General features: G+C 38.1%; 1 protein-coding gene and 1 pseudogene across 1 annotated transcript; both read right to left on the bottom strand.

Annotated features, from left to right (window-relative positions):
• Nucleotides 1–229: 229 nt before the first annotated feature.
• LOC127684362 (olfactory receptor 4C11-like) lies at nucleotides 230–1,152 on the bottom strand (annotated as a pseudogene).
• Nucleotides 1,153–20,929: 19,777 nt separating this feature from the next.
• On the bottom strand, nucleotides 20,930–21,859 carry LOC127684361 (olfactory receptor 4C46-like). Its single transcript, XM_052181304.1, has one exon. It carries the CDS (start codon nucleotides 21,857–21,859, stop codon nucleotides 20,930–20,932), a length of 930 nt encoding a protein of 309 aa, XP_052037264.1.

Genomic DNA, 21,859 nt, shown 5'->3' with positions numbered 1-21,859 from the left:
TGGAGTTTGTGTCAGATTATATTTAATTGTTTCCAAATTATTTGCTTATTCTCTACATAATTATTTCAATCAATATTTCTTAATTTATATTCAGAAGATGAGAGAGGAATATAATTTTGTCAATTTTTTCTTTTTCTTTACTCAGTCAGAAATATTAACAACTCAGAAACAGGATTTTATAATATATATAGCTACAATATTCAAGTATGATAATATTTTGTATCTGGACTTATTCAGTCATAATTTTAACATGACATACATTTTTCATGGCATTTTTAACTTCTGCATTCCTTAATGTATAGATGATTGGGTTGAGAAATGGTGTTCTAATGATATAAAATACTGCTACCATCTTGTCCATAGGAAAAGTAACTGGTGGTTGTGCATATATAAATATGCAGGGCCCAAAGAATAAAATAACTACTATTATATGAGCTGTGCAAGTAGGGAGTGCCTTTTTTCTTCCTTCTGCTCTGCAGTTTCACAGAGAATATAGGATGAGAAAATAAGAGATAAATCAAAAACAGAAAACTGCTTGAGCAAATTGCACCACTGTTAGACACTAACAGCAGATTTATCATGTCTGTGTCCATGCAGGCAAGTTTCAACAAGGGCTGTAAGTCACAGCCATAATGGCCAATCAGATTGGGCCCACAGAAAGGCAGTCTTAAGGCCAGAAAAATCTGAGCAGTGGAATGCATAAGAGACATTATCCAGGCAAGAATAACCAAGATGACAAAGACCTGTTGCCTCGTAATGACTGGGTATCTCAAAGGTTTACAGATGGCCACATAGCAGTCAACAGCCATTAGAATGAGGACAAAGATCTCCATGCAGCCAAATAAATGGAGAGCAAAGACTTTTGTCATGCATTCCTTGTAGGAAATGATGTTCTTTTAGAAAAGGCATCCACAGTGAGTCTTGGGGCTATAGATGTTGAAAAGCATGAATTAGCAAAGGACAGATAAAACAGGAAGAAGTACATGGGACTCCCAAGATCCCGGCTGAACTTGATTGTCACAATGATGAGAGTATTCTCCACTAGGGTAGCTATATAGAAAATTAAGATATTATAAACACTATTTTCTGCTTCGGGGGATCCTGTGTCAATCCTAGTAGTAAAAACTCAGTGAAAGTGCTATTCTACTTCATTGTGTCAGTCCATGAGAGAGGAACTCACATGCCAGAAAGCATCTGAAAAGAAAAAAAAAAGTATGAAATGCATGCTAAATTTGGAAATTCAATAAAATATTCTTTGCCAATGAGTTATCACTTACCATTCTCTTGGCTTAATTTATTCAGAAAGTACCAGTTTTCTGCTTCCTAAATAGATTACACATTCAAATAATAAGATCCAATGATTTTGTGAAGTAAGCATTACTTTCATTAATGAAATTGAGTAAGTATCACTCTGAATGAAATGTGCCTTGTTAGGATTATGCACAATCTATTTAAATTAAATATACTGAAAATATTTAATCATGTTCTCCACATTTACAAGGTTCATTTTATTTGAGCCACATAGCTGCGTAAAGAGACAAATGCTAGATATTTTAAACATTAATTTAATGATTTTTCAAATACATGAGATTTCCAAAGGAGATATAATAAACCTAAAATTTTTTTTGAAGAACACCTCTGATTAATACACAGTAAGAGTAACTAAATTATCTTTGTCAATCTAGTGTATCGGGAACACAGATGTAAACATTGAGGAAAAAAAGAGACAATATCTGAAATAAATCAAACCTGACTTATTTTTCATATCTAAAGAGAGATTGATATTTCATTCCATTACTGAGCATTTGGTAAAATTATTAAATGCTTATTATGGAGTATTTAATACACTGACACACACGAAGACACACACATACATATATATTTACATACAATATACTTCTTTCAAAGAGCTTATAATGTGTATTCTACTGGCAGCAGTCAAAACCAAATTTATCAAAATAGTAAATATATGTATTAAATATATAAAAACTCATTTTAAATGAGTTACTTTTCTTATTGTGAAGACACACATGAAATATGTAATTAATTCTATTAAAATTTTCTAATTGTTGCTAAGGGCGCTTAATATAACAAGACTGTCTTTTAACCACTATTGGTTATAAATATGTGAAAAAGTCAAGTTCACATATGTTTGTCACCTGAGAACAAATGTCATGTCTGTGATGTGCAAACAAGGCTACAGTATCTCTGTGACACAAAGAGTAAAGAATTCCTTCCCCTATGCATAGCAACTCACAGGAATAGATAATCTGCAAACTTTAACAGCAATGAAGGTCAGAAAAAAACTTGAAAGTCAAAAAGTAGTATTGCACTAAAATACACCTATGAAGACTTTCCTTAGGAGATTGTTGGTCATGTTGGCATGCCACTGGGGTATCATTGATCTTAATTTGTATATAAGAAGTATTGTGACATTTTAAGGATGATATAAATTTCTGGAAATATGTTAAGCAACTCAGCTATGAAGATAGTTTTGAAACTGCATATGCTTTAAATATTTGTATACAGTTACCCTGTAGTCAATAACTGAAGACTCATTTACTTTGTTGGATATATTTCAACAGTAATCTTTGTGAAGTCGCTTAGCAACCAAAAAAATAAAGTATGGGTTGAATTAAGCAAAGCAAACATTATCACTATATATTTTTATTTCTATCATTGTGTGCAGATCTAGATATATAGAAATATCTTCACACTTATAAAGCATACACGATTATGGAAATATTTAATCATATGAATTAAAGCATATTGGTACATAACCTAGATGAAGTGATACCTACTTGTAACTCTAGCACTTGTGCTGATATGGCAAGAGGATGCAAGTTTCATGCCAGTCTTGGCTGAACACAAGATACTTGAAAACAATAACAAGTACAAATAATGGTATGCTTGCTGATATGAAGAAACTTCATAGGATTAACCAATGCCCTATAAACACAAATTAATTGTTTATAGTATTTTATATGTAGTTGCAATTAGGAAAAATGTCTGTATCCATCATGCTACATTCATGTCAAAATCATAGCCTTTCATAAGGAATATGTTGGAAGATCCCAAATGGATATTATTTTTAATATCTCTAATTTCCTAATATCATCAACTTAAACTTACTTAATAATGCCAATTTTTAATGGTTTGTTCCTGAAATACATTTTTTTGATTTTTATTTCTTCACTCTAGATTATAAAGCACTCATTCAATAATGTTTGTAAATGTCTTTTCATTCAAAGTATGCATTTTATATTAGACATGACATTAGTATGATTACTAAGCTTATGGTATATAATATGATTATTTTACTATAAATAATGATTTGGTATTAGATTATGTAAGATACTGATCAAATTCCTCATAGTCACAGATAATTGAATAAATAACTGAATAAAATGGGGATAATAAAGACATCTCCAGAAGTCAGGAATTTGAAATAATTTATGAATGTGCTTCATAAGAATTATAGTATAATTGTATACCTTAGCTCATGTAATCTCACTAAAGAGAGTTCCCTTTAAAGTTATAGAAAGAAAGGGAAGACTGAGTCATTATACAGGAGGCCTAGGGTAAATACTGATTTTCTCAAATGACAAGTGTTAGCAAGATTCATGTAACCAAAGTGTTAGGGCCGTAGGTCCAAAGCATAGACACTTTTTAGTGAGTGGGTCAGTTTCTGTGAGCTGCTACTGATCCAGGTTAGTGGATTCTGTAAATCTTCTTGAGATGTACTTGACCCTTCCAGCTCAATCCATCCTACTGCTTACCACCCTTCCACAGAACTCTTGGGCTCTGCCTGATGTTTGGCAGTGGGTCCAGCCTACCTCTGTTTCCATTCAGTGCAAAATGAAGCCTCATGGGAGACAGTTATGCTAGGTTCCTATCTGCAAGCAGAATAGAGTACCATTAATTTGTCAGATGTGAAGCTTGGTCATCATGTGGATCTCCTAACAGTTGGAGCAGGGCCTGTTTCTGATTCTCTCTCCTACCATTAAACCTCTTTCCCTAGCTGGGTTGACTGCACTGGCCTTAATGGGAGAGGATGCACAGTACTGCTGTGAATTGATGTCCCAGGGCCTGGCAAGAACAGGAGGGGAGCCTCTAATTCACCTCAGAGAGTGGAGTGGGAGAGGGAAGCAGGAAGAAGGATTTGTAAGGGAGGGAATGGGAGGAGAGGAGGGAGTGCAGATGCTACTGGAATGTAAAGTAAGTAAATACATAAATGAAGAATTAAATGTCCTCCTTTGGGGAAAATTTATTGAAAACTTTACTTAAAAAAATGAGAGCACTGCACCCATTGATCAGATATGATGAAAGCAATACTGTGATTCTATCATATTTCAACCCAATCCAATAATTCTAAGTTGACATGGAGATCAACTAAGTTGATAATAAGAGCACTTGAAAATGTCAGACTTGAAATCTTGAAAATTCAACCCTGTAGAGAATTGATTTGCCAGCATGGACAGATACCCAGGGTGGGGTTAGATACTCTCTTAGAATAGATGTGGAGGAGTGCATAGGGGAAGGGACTGTGTGTGTGTGTGTGTGTGTGTGTGTGTGTGTGTGTGTGTGTGTGTGTTGGGGGGGGTGGGGGAACAGGAGCAGAGACAGTGACCAGGACTTAAAATGAAATACAGGGCGGCGGCGGCGGCGGTAGCAGTGGCTGCTCCAGCTGAAGGGCCATCAGCGGTGGAACCAAGGCGACACAGGGTCCAGTTAGGCCCTGCGCCCACGACCACTGACCTTCGCTGACCAGCCGGGCGGCAAGCAACTGCGGTTCTGCGGAGCCTTTCGCTGCACGGAAGCCACTTCAGAACTCGGCTGCCCGCCAGTCAGGAGAGACTCACCGCCATCTTGATCCCGGGCTCCAGAGATCGGTCAGACTGAGGTACACAAACATAATCCTAGGCCCAACACCGCAGGGGTCTGAGCCAGACGGGCGTTGGCCTGCACCCAGGCCCTGGGCTGTTCGAGTGGCCATCGGGGCGCCAACCCAGCCAGGAGTTTTTTTTTTTTGCCCCGGCCGGTGCACGCGCCGCCATTTTGCCTACAGGAGCCAGAGTGCTTGGGAGGGCAGAGACTGCTAACAAGCGTAGCCTGAGGCTAACAAAACGGGGGTCTAGGCCCCAAAAGGCACAGGACTGACCCCAAGAACTGGGCGGCTTGGTGGGCCATCTGTGTGTCAACCAGCCCAGGAGGTTATTAGCACAACAGACTCTCCCGGTGCTTTCGCGGAGCGCGGACGCGCACGCCCGCCATCCGGGTCACCTGGCGGACCCAAATAACAGACATAGCCCTAGGGGAACTTTGCTCGGACCTTGGCCTCCCAGGCGTTTGCCTGGACTCAGGGCCCAGGCGACAAGGCTAACCTAGTGTGCGCCAGCCCGGTTGGGGAATCGGCTGCCCAGCAGAGTGAGCGGAGCACAGGGGAGGTCACAGCAACATTCACCTTCGGAGCTCCCTGGGGGTGCACACGGGTTCCACCTGGTCCACAGACACAATCTGGGGCAAGGCCTCAGGCAGAAGCCCCCAGCTCAACTCTCTCCGCTTCAGATCAGCCTGGGTGGCCGCCACATCTCCAGGTCCCTCAAGAGGCTAGTGGGGGCTTCCGGGCGGCCAGCTGGGAGAAGTCGGTGTGCTCCAATAAATCCTGCGGGCCCCAGCGGGAGCCTTCAGGTGCCTGCTTCGGGATCTGAACAGCCTGGACAACAGCACCCTGTCTATAGGCAGTGCAGAGTGTAAGCTGTGCACCAGAGGCCAACGGGGAAGGGGCAGCTTGCACTGGTGAGTCCAGCACTGACAAGACCAAGTAACACCAGTGAGAGCTAGATGGCAAAAGGCAAACGCAGAAACGTCACTAACAGAAATCAAGGCAATATGGCAACATCTGAACCAAATTCTCCTCTACCAGCAAGTCCTGGATACCCCATCACACCAGTAAAACAAGATTTGGATTTAAAATCACTGGTCATGATGCTGGTACAGGAACACATGAAGGACATTGAGGAGAAAATGGATCAAAAGTTAGAAGCCCTTGCAAGGGAAACACAAAAATCATTGAAAGAAATCCAGGAGAATACAAAAGCCAACAAGGAGGAAATGCAAAAAACACTTAAAGAAATACAGGAGAACTTTGCTCAACAGGCTGAGGTCATGAAAGACGAAACACAAAAATCTCTTAAAGAAATACAGGAGAACTTTGGTCAACAGGCTGAGCTCATGAAAGAGGAAACACAAAAATCTCTTAAAGAATTACAGGAAAACACAAACATGCAAGGGAAGGAGCTAAGCAAAACCATCCAGGATCTAAAATCAGAAGTAGAAACAACTAAGAAAACTCAAAGGGAGACAACTTTGGAGATAGAAAGCCTTGGGAAGAAATCAGGGGACAGAGATGCAAATATCAACAACAGAATACAAGAGATAGAAGAAAGAATCTCAGATGCTGAAGATTCCATAGAAACCATGGACTCAACAGTTAAAGAAAATGCAAAGTGCAAAAAGCTTATAACCCAAAATATCCAGGAAATCCAGGACACAATGAGAAGACCAAACCTAAGGATTATAGGCATAGATGAGAGTGAAGATTTACAACTTAAAGGGCCAGCAAATATCTTCAATAAAATTATGGAAGAAAACTTCCCTAACCTAAAGAGAGAGATGCCCATGAATATACAAGAAGCCTACAGAACTCCAAACAGACTGGACCAGAACAGAAATACTTCCCGTCACATAATAATCAAAGCACCAAATGTTCTAAACAAAGAAAGAATACTAAAGGCAGTAAGAGAAAAAGGCCAAGTAACATATAAAGGAAGACCTATCAGAATCACAGCAGACTTTTCACCTGAGACTATGAAGGCTAGAAGGTCCTGGGCAGATCTCATGCAGACTCTAAGAGAACACAAATGCCAACCAAAACTACTATATCCAGCAAAACTCTCAATCACCATAGATGGAGAAACTAAGATATTTCACGACAAAACCAAGTTCACCCAATATCTATCCACAAACCCAGCCCTAAAAAGGATAATAGGAGGACAACACCAATACAAGGAGGGAAACTCCACCCTGAAAAAAGCAAGATAGTAACCTTTCATCAAACCCAAAAGAAGTTAAGCAATCAAATTTAAAAAATAACGTCAAAAATGATAGGAAGTAACAATCACTATTCCTTAATATCTCTTAACATCAATGGACTCAATGCCCCAATAAAAAGACACAGACTAACTGACTGGATACGTAAACAGGACCCTACATTTTGCTGCTTACAGGAAACACACCTCAGGGTCAAAGACAAACACTACCTTAGAGTAAAAGGCTGGAAGACAATTTTACAAGCAAATGGTCTCAGGAAACAAGCTGGAGTAGCCATTTTAATATCAGATAAAATTGACTTTCAACCCAAAGTCATCAAAAGAGACTCTGAGGGACACTTCTTGCTGGTCAAAGGAAAAATACAACAAGAAGAACTCTCAATCCTGAACATCTATGCTCCAAATGCAAGGGCACCCTCTTTCATAAAAGAAACTTTATTAAAACTCAAAGCACACATTACACCTAACACAATAATTGTGGGTGACTTCAACACTGCACTTTCCTCAATGGACCGATCAGGAAAACAGAAACTAAACAAGGACACAATGAAACTAATTGAAGCTTTGGACCAATTAGACTTAACTGATATATATAGAACATTCTATCCTAAAACAAAAGAATATACCTTTTTTTCAGCACCTCATGGTACCTTCTCCAAAATCGACCATATAATTGGTCACAAGACAGACCTCAACAAATATAAAAAGATAGAACTAATCCCATGCCTCCTATCTGATCACTATGGAATAAAAGTGGTCTTCAATAGCAACAGAAACAACAGAAAACCCACATACACGTGGAAATTGAACAATACTCTACTCAATGACACCTTGGTCAAGGAAGAAATAAAGAAAGAAATTAAAGACTTTTTAGAACACAATGAAAATGAAAACACAACATACCCAAATCTATGGGACACAATGAAAGCAGTGCTAAGAGGAAAACTCATAGCCCTGAGTGCCTCCAAAAAGAAAATGGAGAGAGCATACATTACCAACTTAATGACACACCTGAAAGCCCTAGAACAAAAAGAAGCTATTTCACCCAGGAGGAGTAGAAGGCAGGAAATCATCAAACTCAGGGCCGAAATCAATCAAGTAGAAACAAAGAGAACCATACAAAAAATCAACAAAACTAGGAGCTGGTTCTTTGAGAAAATCAACAAGATAGATAAACCCTTAGCCAGACTGACCAAAGGGCACAGAGAAAGTATCCAAATTAACAAACTTAGAAATGAAAAGGGAGACATAACAACGGAAACTGAGGAAATCCAAAAAATCATCAGATCCTACTACAAGAGCCTGTACTCAACACAACTGGAGAATCTGGAGGAAATGGACAATTTCCTTGACAGATACCAAATACCAAAATTAAATCAGGACCAACTAGACCATCTAAACAGTCCCATAAAGCCTAAAGAAATAGAAGGAGTCATAGAAAGTCTTCCAACCAAAAAAAGCACAGGACCAGATGGTTTCAGTGCAGAATTCTACCAGACCTTCAAAGAAGAGTTAACACCAATACTCTTCAAACTATTCCACAAAATAGAAACAGAAGGAACACTACCCAATTCCTTCTACGAAGCCACAATTACGCTGATACCAAAGCCACACAAAGATCCAACAAAGAAAGAGAACTTCAGACCAATTTCCCTTATGAACATCGATGCAAAAATACTCAACAAAATTCTTGCCAACCGAATCCAAGAACACATCAAAACGATCATCCACCATGATCAAGTAGGCTTTATCCCGGGAATGCAGGGTTGGTTCAATATACGGAAATCCATCAATACAATCCACTACATAAACAAACTCAAAGAACAAAACCACATGGTCATTTCATTGGATGCTGAAAAAGCATTTGACAAAATTCAGCATCCTTTCATGCTTAAAGTCTTGGAGAGAACAGGAATTCAAGGCCCATACCTAAACATAGTAAAAGCAATATACAGCAAACCGGTAGCCAGCATCAAACTAAACGGAGAGAAACTTGAAGCAATCCCACTGAAATCAGGGACCAGACAAGGCTGCCCCCTTTCTCCTTATCTTTTCAATATTGTACTTGAGGTACTAGCTCGGGCAATTCGACAACATAAGGAGGTCAAAGGGATACAAATTGGAAAGGAGGAAGTCAAACTATCATTATTTGCAGACGACATGATCGTCTACCTAAGTGACCCAAAGAACTCCACTAGAGAGCTCCTACAGCTGATAAACAACTTCAGCAAAGTGGCAGGTTACAAAATCAACTCAAGCAAATCAGTGGCCTTCCTATACTCAAAGGATAAGCAGGCTGAGAAAGAAATTAGGGAAATGACCCCCTTCACAATAGCCACAAACAGTATAAAGTATCTTGGGGTGACTCTTACCAAACATGCGAAAGATCTGTATGGCAAGAACTTCAAGACTCTGAAGAAGGAAATGGAAGAAGACCTCAAAAAATGGGAAAACCTCCCATGCTCATGGATCGGTAGAATCACTATAGTTAAAATGGCCATTTTGCCTAAAGCACTATACAGATTCAATGCAAGACCCATCAAAATCCCAACTCAATTCTTCACAGAGTTAGAAAGAGCAATTATCAAATTCATCTGGAACAACAAAAAACCCAGGATAGCTAAAACTATTCTCAGCAACAAAAGAAAATCTGGGGGAATCAGTATCCCTGACCTCAAGCAATACTACAGAGCAATAGTGTTAAAAACTGCATGGTATTGGTACAGTGACAGGCAGGAGGATCAATGGAACAGGATTGAAGATCCAGAAATGAACCCACACACCTATGGCCACTTGATCCTCGACAAAGAGGCTGAAAACATCCAATGGAAAAAAGATAGCCTTTTCAACAAATGGTGCTGGTTCAACTGGAGGTCAGCATGCAGAAGAATGCGAATTGATCCATCCTTGTCTCCTTGTACTAAGCTCAAATCCAAATGGATCAAGGACCTCCACATAAAGCCAGACACTCTGAAGCTAATAGAAAAGAAACTGGGGAAGACCCTTGAGGACATCGGTACAGGGAGAAAGTTTCTGAACAGAACACCAATAGCGTATGCTCTAAGAGCAAGAATTGACAAATGGGACCTCATAAGGTTACAGAGTTTCTGTAAGGCAAAGGACACCATCAAGAGGACAGATCGGCAACCAACAAATTGGGAAAAGATCTTCATCAATCCTACATCAGATAGAGGGCTAATATCCAATATATATAAAGAACTCAAGAAGTTAGACTCCAGAAAACCGAACAACCCTATTAAAAAATGGGGTACAGAGTTAAACAAAGAATTCTCACCTGAAGAACTTCGGATGGCGGAGAAGCATCTTAAAAAATGCTCCACTTCATTAGTCATTAGGGAAATGCAAATCAAAACAACCCTAAGATTTCATCTTACACCAGTCAGAATGGCTAAGATTAAAAATTCAGGAGACAGCAGGTGTTGGAGAGGGTGCGGAGAAAGAGGAACACTCCTCCACTGCTGGTGGGGTTGCAAATTGGTACAACCACTCTGGAAAGCAGTCTGGCGGTTCCTCCGAAAACTGGGCACCTCACTTCCAGAAGATCCTGCTATACCACTCCTGGGCATATACCCAGAGGATTCCCCACCTTGTAATAAGGATACATGCTCTACTATGTTCATAGCAGCCCTATTTATAATTGCCAGATGCTGGAAAGAACCCAGGTATCCCTCAACAGAAGAGTGGATACAAAAAATGTGGTATATCTACACAATGGAGTACTATTCAGCCATTAGAAACAATGAATTCATGAAATTCTTAGGCAAATGGATGGAGCTAGAGAACATCATACTAAGTGAGGTAACCCAGACTCAAAAGGTGAATCATGGTATGCACTCACTAATAAGTGGTTATTAACCTAGAAAACTGGAATACCCAAAACATAATCCACACATCAAATGAGATACAAGAAGAAAGCAGGAGTGGTCCCTGGTTCTGGAAAGACTCAGTGAAACAGTATTTGGCAAAACCAGAACGGGGAACTGGGAAGGGGTGGGAGGGAGGACAGGGGAAGAGAAGGGGGCTTACGGGACTTTCGGGGAGTGGGGGGGGCTAGAAAAGGGGAAATCATTTGAAATGTAAATAAATTATATCAAATAAAAAAAAAAGACAAAAAAAAATAAAAATAAAAATAAAAAAAAAATGAAATACAAAGGAATGGAAAAAGTGTATTGTTAGCATTAAAAGATAAACAAGGAAATATGTCACTTTTAAGATATACTGAAAAAAATGTGATGACTAAGTCACTGCTTATATAGAATCAGAACTGCACATCAGTGGGGAGTCAGATCTCTAGTTAAATCTTAAGAAATTTTAATGTCATAATTTTGAGAAGACAGATACAAGTAGATGAAAATGCTCTCTATTAATTTACATCTATAGGGCAGGTAAGACAGAAAGCACAATTTCAAGGAATCCTCCACATACTGAACCTTCAAGGAGAGACTGTACTTTTTTTCTCTCTATAAGAAGGTTGAGCTGCGTAAATAGGAAAATCATTAATTTATTTCCTCATAGGAGTGCTGAGAAACATTCATCTGCTGAGTATACAAGTCCCATATAACAAAAGAAGCAAATAATTGAATCATAGAAAGATAACATAAAAGACACACTTATTCTCATATATCTAATGAGCACTTAGGAAAATGAAGGCAATACAAATTACAAACAGGAACACTGAAAAATTCTTAACATCACCTGTCTTAAGAAGAATGCAAATTAAACTATCATTATTTGCAGACAACATGATAGTCTACCTAAGTGACCGAAAAAACTCCACTAGAGAACTCCTACAGCTGATAAACAACTTCAGCAAAGTGGCAGGTTATAAAATCAACTCAAGCAAATCAGTGGCCTTCCTATACTCAAAGGATAAGCAGGCTGAGAAAGAAATTAGGGAAATGACCCCCTTCCCAATAGCCACAAACAGTATAAAGTATCTTGGGGTGACTCTTACCAAACATGTGAAAGATCTGTATGACAAGAACTTCAAGACTCTGAAGAAGGAAATGGAAGAAGACCTCAATAAATGGGAAAACCTCCCATGCTCATGGATCGGTAGAATCACTATAGTTAAAATGGCCATTTTGCCAAAAGCAATATACAGATTCAATGCAAGACCCATCAAAATCCCAACTCAATTCTTCACAGAGTTAGAAAGAGCAATTATCAAATTCATCTGGAACAACAAAAAACCCAGGATAGCTAAAACTATTCTCAGCAACAAAAGAAAATCTGGGGGAATCAGTATCCCTGACCTCAAGCAATACTACAGAGCAATAGTGTTAAAAACTGCATGGTATTGGTACAGTGATAGGCAGGAGGATCAATGGAACAGGATTGAAGATCCAGAAATGAACCCACACACCTATGGCCACTTGATCCTCGACAAAGAGGCTGAAAACATCCAATGGAAAAAAGATAGCTTTTTCAACAAATGGTGCTGGTTCAACTGGAGGTCAGCATGCAGAAGAATGCGAATTGATCCATCCTTGTCTCCTTGTACTAAGCTCAAATCCAAATGGATCAAGGACCTCCACGTAAAGCCAGACACTCTGAAGCTAATAGAAAAGAAACTGGGGAAGACCCTTGAGGACATCGGTACAGGGAGAAAGTTTCTGAACAGAACACCAATAGCGTATGCTCTAAAAGCAAGAATTGACAAATGGGACCTCATAAAATTACAGAGTTTCTGTAAGGCAAAGGACACCATCAAGAGGACAAATCGGCAACCAACAAATTGGGAAAAGATCTTCACCAATCCTACATCAGATAGAGGGCTAATATCCAATATATATAAAGAACTCAAGAAGTTAGACTCCAGAAAACCAAACAACCCTATTAAAAAATGGGGTACAGAGTTAAACAAAGAATTCTCACCTGAAGAACTTCGGATGGCGGAGAAGCATCTTAAAAAATGCTCAACTTCATTAGTCATTAGGGAAATGCAAATCAAAAAAACCCTGAGATTTCACCTTACACCAGTCAGAATGGCTAAGATTAAAAATTCAGGAGATAGCAGGTGTTGGAGAGGGTGTGGAGAAAGAGGAACACTCCTCCTCTGCTGGTGGGGTTGCAAATTGGTACAACCACTCTGGAAATCAGTCTGGCAGTTCCTCCGAAAACTGGGAACCTCACTTCCAGAAGATCCTGCTATACCACTCCTGGGCATATACCCATAGGATTCCCCACCATGTAATAAGAATACATGCTCTACTATCTTCATAGCAGCCCTATTTATAATTGCCAGATGCTGGAAAGAACCCAGGTATTCCTCAACAGAAGAGTGGATGCAAAAAATGTGGTATATCTACACAATGGAGTACTATTCAGCCATTAGAAACAATGAATTCATGAAATTCTTAGGCAAATGGTTGGAGCTAGAGAACATCATACTAAGTGAGGTAACCCTGACTCAAAAGGTGAATCATGGTATGCACTCACTAATAAGTGGATATTAACCTAGAAACCTGGAATACCCAAAACATAATCTACACATCAAATGAGGTACAAGAAGAAAGGAGGAGTGGCCCCTTGTTCTGGAAAGACTCAGTGAAGCAGTATTTGGCAAAACCAGAACAGGGAAGTGGGAAGGGGTGGGTGGGAGGACAGGGGGAGAGAAGGGGAATTACGGGACTTTCGGGGAGTGGGGGGGCTAGGAAAGGGGAAATTATTTGAAATGTAAATAAAAAATATTTTGAATAAAAAAAATCCAGTAAAAAAAAAAAAAAGAAAAAAAAGAAGAAGAATGCAAATTAAAAGTAACAAGGACTCTTTTTGGTTTGAACATTTTTTAAAATTTGCTTTTATTAGAATTTTTTTTTATTTTCTTTCCCATTTCCTGCTCCCACTGTCCCCCAGAACTCCTACATCCCCTCCCCTCTCCTGCTTTTATGATGACTTTCCTACCCATCTTATGACTCCTTGCCCTTGGATTCTCCTGCCCTGGGACATTCCCTTGAATTATCCTACACTGGGGCATTGAGATTTACAGGACAAAGAACTTCTATTGGGAGACTTGTTTGTTTGTTTGTTTGTTTTTGTTTGTTTTTTTGCTTTTGTTTTTGTTTTTTGAGACAGGGTTTCCATTGTTGGTAGGATTGCAAGCTGATACAAACACTCTGGAAATCTGTCTGGTGGTTCTTCACAAAATTGGACATAATATTACCTGAGGACCTGACAATACCACTCCTGGACACATACCCAAAAGATACTCCAACATAAAACAAAGACACATGATCCACTATGTTCACAGCAGACTTATTTATAGTAGATATAATCTGGAAACAACCCAGATGTTCTTCAACATTAGAAAGGATACAGAAAATGTGGTACATATACACAATGGAATACTACACAGTGATTAGAAACAATGACTTTATGAAATTTTCAGGCAAATGGATGGAACTAGAGAATATCCTGAGTGAGGTAACCCGATCACAAAAGAACACACACGGTGTGTACTCACTAATAAGTGGCTACAAACTAAAAGCTCACAATGCCTATGATACATTCCCTTCCCTTCCCTTCCCTTCCCTTCCCTTCCCTTCCCTTCCCTTCCCTTCCCTTCCCTTCCCTTCCCTTCCCTTCCCTTCCCTTTCCTTCCTACAGACCTAAAGACAATATAGAGCTTAGAAGAAAGATCAGCAGCATGTGGATGCGTCAGTCCTGCATTGAGCAGGGAACAGGATGATGATTGTGGGAGGTGGTAGGAGAGGGGACAATGGAGGGTGAAAGAAGAATACCCTAGGTTCTACTGTCACTGAAACTCATACCCCCTTTTAATTAACAACCAACATTCTCTGGTGCAGATGGATCCTACCCTTGAAAAAAAAAACAGAAGCCAATACCCGTCAAATGATAATAGTCTTCTTGGTCTATGAAAAAGAGACAATTAAGTGTTCTCAGACATCTGGTGGCCAGTTGTAAAAATACACCATCTTCTGATAGTACAAGTTACTTTTCGCAGGTCAGAAATTTCCCTTTCCAGCTGCTCGCTTTGTCCCCCACCCCGCAGCACCACTGTATGAACAAATATTATCAGGTTTAAAATACAGCATTCTTTTACCCTCTCAAGTAATGCCATGGTTTAAAAACCCCACTTGAGATTTTTTTCTTTATAAATGCCCCTCACTTAGACCTGGGGGTTCACTCTCTTCCCTGTTCCATAAGAAAGGTTGATGACCCAAACTCCACCTTAAATAAAGACCCTCAGGCGATTACCTGGTGGTCTCTTTGTGGTTTTTACAATCTGGGCACAACACCATAATGCACAGAGAAGGGGGAGATAGAACCTGTGGAGACCATCTCCAGTAGATAGGCACGGCCCCCTGGTCGAGGGGTGGAGCCACACACACATCTCAAAGTTTTTTAACCCAGAAATGTTCCTGTCCAAAGGAAGAACAGGGACAAAAAAAAAAAAAAAAAAAAAAAAAAAAAAAAAAAAAAAAAAAAAAAAAAAACACAGCGCAGAGACTCAAGGAAGGGCCAATTAGAGAACACCTAGGGATACATTATGTCTGCAGTCACCAAACCCAACACTGTTGCAGTGGTTAAGCGGTGCTTGGTGACAGGAACAAAGTGTGGCTGTTCAGGTAGCAACTGACCAAAGCAGAGGTGGATGGGATGCTTGGAGCCAACCTTCAGACTGAACTCTGGGAATCTGGTGGGGGAGCTGGCAGAAGGAATGCAGGAGTGGAGGGGGATTGCAACCCCATTGGAAGAACAACCTAGGCTGGCCTGACCAACCAGTTCTTCCAGAGACTTAACCACTAAACAAGGATTGTACCAAAAAGAATCTTTGGCTCCAGATACCTATGTAGCAGAGGATGATGTCCTTACCTGACAACAACTGGAGGGAGGCCCTTGGTCCCAAGAGGGTTTGATTCTGCAAAGTAAGTGTTTGCTGGAGCAGTGGGGTGGGAGAGTGTGGGTGGTGGGGGAGCACTCTCATATGGGCAAAAGGGAGGAGAGAGAGAGCAGATGTGGGATGAGGGGGTAGTGTAAGGGTAACTGAGAATTGGGATATCATGGGATTGGGGGTTGAAGGAGGAGGCAACCAGGAAGTGGTCTATCATTTGAGATGTAAACAAATGGAATGATTAATAATAATAAAAAAAGAAAAAAGTTACAAGGAGACACTACTTTATCACAACTATATCCATCAATAATGATAAAATAATAATCTCTGCTAACAATATAAAGAAATGTCAACCCTTGTACATTTACATTCTCAGAACGTAAATTAGTTTAGCCATTATGGAGAACATGTTGAAGTGTCCTAAAAACCAACAACGGAACAACAACAAAAAACAAAACAAGCAAACAAACAAAAAAAAAACCATAGAAATGCCCAAGATTCGGATGGAAACATATGCATAAGAAAATATATAATTAAGCTCTAATAGCAACATTACCATGATCATTGTATCTTTATTAACAACACCCAAGATATGGAACCAACCGACCTTTCAACCAATAGTATTTTAATTCGCTTGCCATTGTTGTCAAAAACCCTATGACTAAAACAAATCTGGGGAAGAAAGGGTTTATTTTGCTTAGAGATTATATTTACATCATGGAAAGAAGCCAAGACATGAACTGGAGACAGTTACTGCGAAGAAGAAGAGTACAAACAACATAAATAACAACAAACACTGGTGTGGCAGGGAAGATGCTTTTTGGCTTGGATTTGAATTGATTAAAGATCCAATAAAGTTTGACAGTAAAGCTTGGTATCCAATAAGGACGCCAAAGATTTTTCAGCAGTGATGGAAAATTACATACAGAAAGTCTGGCTTAAATAGGCAATGAAATGATATTCAAGCATAAATCAAAAGGAATTTTTAGCATTTGCAAAAACATGGAGAAATCTGGGGGACATTATTCTAAGTGGAATGAGCTGGACACAGACTTAGCAATGGCACAATTACAGTTATACTTAAACCTAAGGTGAATTCACAGCAGTGTTGGTTTTTAAAACATAGGAAGTATAGACAGATATTGGTAAAAAAAAAACATAAAACAAAGTTAGATATGAGTAATAACCTGAGATTTATTATACTAATATTCCCTATAGAAAATAACAGTAATATTTCAAATTGTCAAAGAATACATTTTAAACATAGTTACCTAAAATATGTGAGATGATAAAGCAGGTAGTCATTTGAATTTAATCATGATTGTCTATTATATTTCTTTCTATTTATTTATTTATATCTTTTCGTATATCTTAGATATATTTAGATGAGATATATTTGTCATATGTCTTTCATGCCTCTGTCACAAAATCATCCTTTTAACTCATAACTATATATAATTTTAATTAATTATAAAAGATTTTATCAGAATAAAGAAAAATGGGACGAATATTTTATATATACTTTATTCTTTTTCATACATTGATAAAGATTGAATCTTAAATAGTTGTAAGATAAACTAAGAATTCATCAGTTTCCAATAAAGATTCAATAAAGTCACTTCTATTTGATCTCATTGTAATATTACAAAATCTTTTATACGGGCCCAAGGTCAGCATGTGTGTTCTGAAATTTATTTTTGCAAAAACTTTTGAGAGACTAATGTTTTCTTCAGAAGGAACATTTGGCACTAATGATGTTATATGCAGGAGTCTGGAGAAAGTCATATTGTAATGCACCCATGCTCTCTGAAATGGGGGTCCTACTCTCTCAGAGAAGGGGAATGTTGATAGGGAAGAGGCTCTGTAAGTAGGGGAGACAGAATTTGGAATGTAAACAAATTTTCACAAAGAAATCTAAGATAGCTACTTTGAAAAATTTTCTTCAATTTATCTTCTTATACTATGATAAAGATGATGCTATCTACTTATAATTAAAGGTATCAGTTGAGGAAATGCACTAACATAAATCCAAAAGAACATCTGGTATCCATATTTATTCTACCATTATCAGTAAAGTGACAGAGGACATGTTATAATGATTGAACATGAAAATATCTCCACTCATGAAAGCATCAACATCTTTTCCACATAATTATTTTAATCTCCTTGAATATAACTATATTTGATTGAGGTTCCCAGGTGAGATGATAGTTCTCTTTCTAGATTTTAATAGAAGGTATGGGGTGCTTACCATGAAGATTGTACTGGTTACCTCATAGATTTTACAATTATTAATACAATTTCAACTATCATCTGTTATCTTCTATGTACCTATTTATCATGTATATGCCTATTATTAACCTTCTTATCTTTATCATAATTTTATGTCTTAACTCATAACCATGTACACTTTTAATTGTTCATAAAAAGAAAAATGTATTTGACTAAAGCACGATATTTCAGAAAATTTAAATAAACTTTAGTTCACATATTGATAGAAGTAGAAGGTTAAAAATAGTTCCATAGCCCAATAAGAATTCAGATATTTTCCATTAGGCATGCTTTAGAGTGGACATTACAAATTATGTAAACTATTTACAGATTCATAATGGATATTCTGAAGTCCAACCCCACACAGGAAGTTTACATAAGCTGTTTCTTTGCTTTCCCAGGAGAAGTATTTAGCACTAATGATGTAAAACATAGGAGTCTGGGGAAAATGATTTTCTAATGTATCCTATCACTTTCAATTAAGAAACATTATCTAGATAATATGAAATAATTTGTTTTTTATTTGTCTTCTTAGATTTTGTCGAAAACTAATGGTACAAAATTACAAGTTTATTATGCAGATAAAATTTCTGTAAAATTGACAAAATTGATTTTCAAATTTTTAATGTTCATTTTTATGTGTATAACTCATTTGCCTTCATATATGTCTATATATGACACGTTTACAGTGCTGATAGAGGCCAGAGGATGCATTATAACATCTGGATCTGGAGTTTATGATTGTAGGAACCTGGTAGATGCTAGAGAGCAAGTGGAATTGTTGAGGGTGTTTCTTATTCAAACTATAATATTCCTGATACACATAGGCTGTGATCTTCTTTGGATACAAAGATAAAAATGTTCTTAGTTGAACTTTAAGAGTCCTCAATATAAATATATAATGCACAAAACAAACATTTCTTTTATTAAGACAAGGAACAGGATAATATAAATAGAGACAAGGAACCTGCTGTGCAAAGAAAATTAGAAAAAGACAAACCTGAAGTTTTGGCTTATTTTGCTCACAGAGTTGAAAATAATACAAGAAACGATGAGCAATTTTAGGCATTAATATAAGTGTCTCCTTATGCAAGAGACCACGGTCAATTGTCATTGGTGGTCTCAGCTCATAAGGATTTACCCTATATTTTATGAGGAAACTATGCCTTCTGTCAGTCATGCTAATGCAAGACAATGCTAATTTTCCTTAGGTATTACTCCCATCGCTATGATCACTTTCTAGACTAGAAATACACTTACGTCTATTTTAAAGGTGACTTGTAAGCAGGTTTACTACTTTACAAAGGAATGCATTATTAGTCTAATTTAACCAGAACCATGTGATAATAATGAAGAACTACAAAATGTATCAGATCAACTGTATTGATGCATGCTCAGTGGTCTAATATGCATCATTGAGTGCTACAGCTCAGGAATTGACAGATGGCTCTATTGAAATGTGTGACAGCGACATGACTCATAGTTTGTCCACAGTGAGTGAGAAATATATAAGCAAGTTAACTCATATGAATACATATATAAGCCTGTGAAAGCAATGGAATGCATGTGAGCAGGATGCAACGGAAGAGTTAGATTAAAAAAGAGGAAAAAAGGGAGAAAATGATATACTTATATTTTACTTTTTAAATTTTTAACACATAATTATGGGTGGGCAAGGTGTCTCATGGTGTAATGGTGCTTCCTCTGTTTGCCTGGTAATTGGTTTTTGATCTCTGGAACAACACAAAGGAAAGAGAGGTGGAAAGAGAGAGCTGACACCACAGAGTTGTGCTCTAGCTTCTATAAAAGTAGCAAAGTGTGTATGAAGAATGATGTCTTGCCTTCACATTACTAACAACAACAATAATAGTAACAATATAAACAGTAAATACATTCAAAAGATTTGAAAATGAAAATTAAGAAAGAATCAATTTATGATTATGGAAATTGAAATCATCATATGATTTATCATTTTAGTCAGACACCTAAATATGGAAGAGAGTGGGGCATTATTTTATTCAAAAGTATAAATCAGTTCATTGATGAGAAAATCAATGTCCTGAATAGTTCTTTGATCATTTCCCTCTTCAGTCTGTTTCTACAGTGGGAAAATCATGTCATCAGTACAAAAAGTATCTATGCTAAGTTAGTAGTGAGATTATGAGATTGCAAAGGGACAATGATCAGGACTCAACTTCCAAAGGCATTATTTGTGAAGTTACATAATAAAGAACAAGAAAGGAGAATCCGGAAATTTCTGACCTGAAAAAGTTTACAATTATCTGATAGAATCATAGCTTTTTTAGAAGGAGTCAACTATAATCAATTTCTCCTTGGCATAGTTTAAGTGTCTTTCTCTTTCCCTCTTTCTCTGTCCTTCTCTGCCTCCTTCTCTCTCTCTCTCTCTCTCTCTCTCTCTCTCTCTCTCTCTCTCTCTCTTTCTCTCTCTCTGTGCTCTCTCTTTCTCTCTGTGTGTTATGTGTATGTTTTGATAATAAAGAAAACTAAGCTAGATTTTTTTCTTATGTGGAGGTCTCATTTCTGCTTTCCTTAATATAAGACATCAGTAGCAGTTGTTTCTTTGTTGTGTAAGACTTTAACATTGATATTATCTAAATTGTCCATTCCATTCTTTCTCCCATCCATCTGAAGACATATGACTATTGCATTATTTGTCATCTGACTGAATTTTTATACTGAACAATTTCCAAATGGCATTTTTCATCTGAGCATTTCTTAAGGTGTAGATTAATGGATTCAGCATGGGAGTTATCATAGTATAAAATATAGCTACTGCTTTATCAATTGGTAACGTAGCTACAGGTCTCATGTATACAAATATGCATGGCACAAAAAATAAAACCACCACTGTAATGTGAGAAACACAGGTAGAGAGGGCTTTGCGCCTTCCTTCTGCACTGTGGGTCCTTAGGGACTGAAGGATGACCAGGTAAGAGACAAGCAGTAGGAGGAAATTTAACAGGCATATGAAGCCACTGTTGGCAGCAACAAAAAGTCCCAGAATGTGGGTGTCAATACAGGCTAGATTAAGCAAAGGGTTCAGATCACACATAAAGTGGTCTATGACATTAGGGCCACAGAAAGGTAATTCAATAATGAAAAGAATCTGTATACCTCCATGAAGAAAACCTCCAAGCCATGACACACCCACAAGGATATTACAGAGTCGTCTGTTCATGATGGTTGCATAGTGTAGAGGTTTACAGATGGCTACATAGCGGTCATAAGCCATCACAGTGAGCAAGATGACTTCAGCTCCTCCAAAGAAATGTTCTGCAAAAACTTGGGTCATGCATCCATTGAATTTAATAGTTTTTCTCTTATGGAGTGAATCAGCAATCAGTTTAGGTGTATTGACAGAGGAGTAGCAGGCATCAATAAAGGAGAGATAGGCCAGGAAGTAGTACATAGGGAACCCCAACAGTGGGCTGTTTGTAATGGTGATCAGAATGAGCAAATTTCCTGCCACAGAGAAGACATAGATAACCAAAAACACAACAAATATAATTTTCTGCATGTGTGGATTCTGTGTGAGCCCCAGGAGAACAAACTCGGTCACGTTGTTCCTAGTTTCCAT

The sequence above is a fragment of the Apodemus sylvaticus genome, chromosome 5, assembly GCF_947179515.1.
Source record: "Apodemus sylvaticus chromosome 5, mApoSyl1.1, whole genome shotgun sequence".
Taxonomy (NCBI): domain Eukaryota; kingdom Metazoa; phylum Chordata; class Mammalia; order Rodentia; family Muridae; genus Apodemus; species Apodemus sylvaticus.
This window is presented reverse-complemented; position numbering and strand designations above follow the sequence as displayed.

Bases quoted from the DNA above. Each gene is read 5' to 3' on its own strand.
- LOC127684361 (XM_052181304.1), bottom strand. From the start codon at position 21,859: ATGGAAACTAGGAACAACGTGACCGAGTTTGTTCTCCTGGGGCTCACA.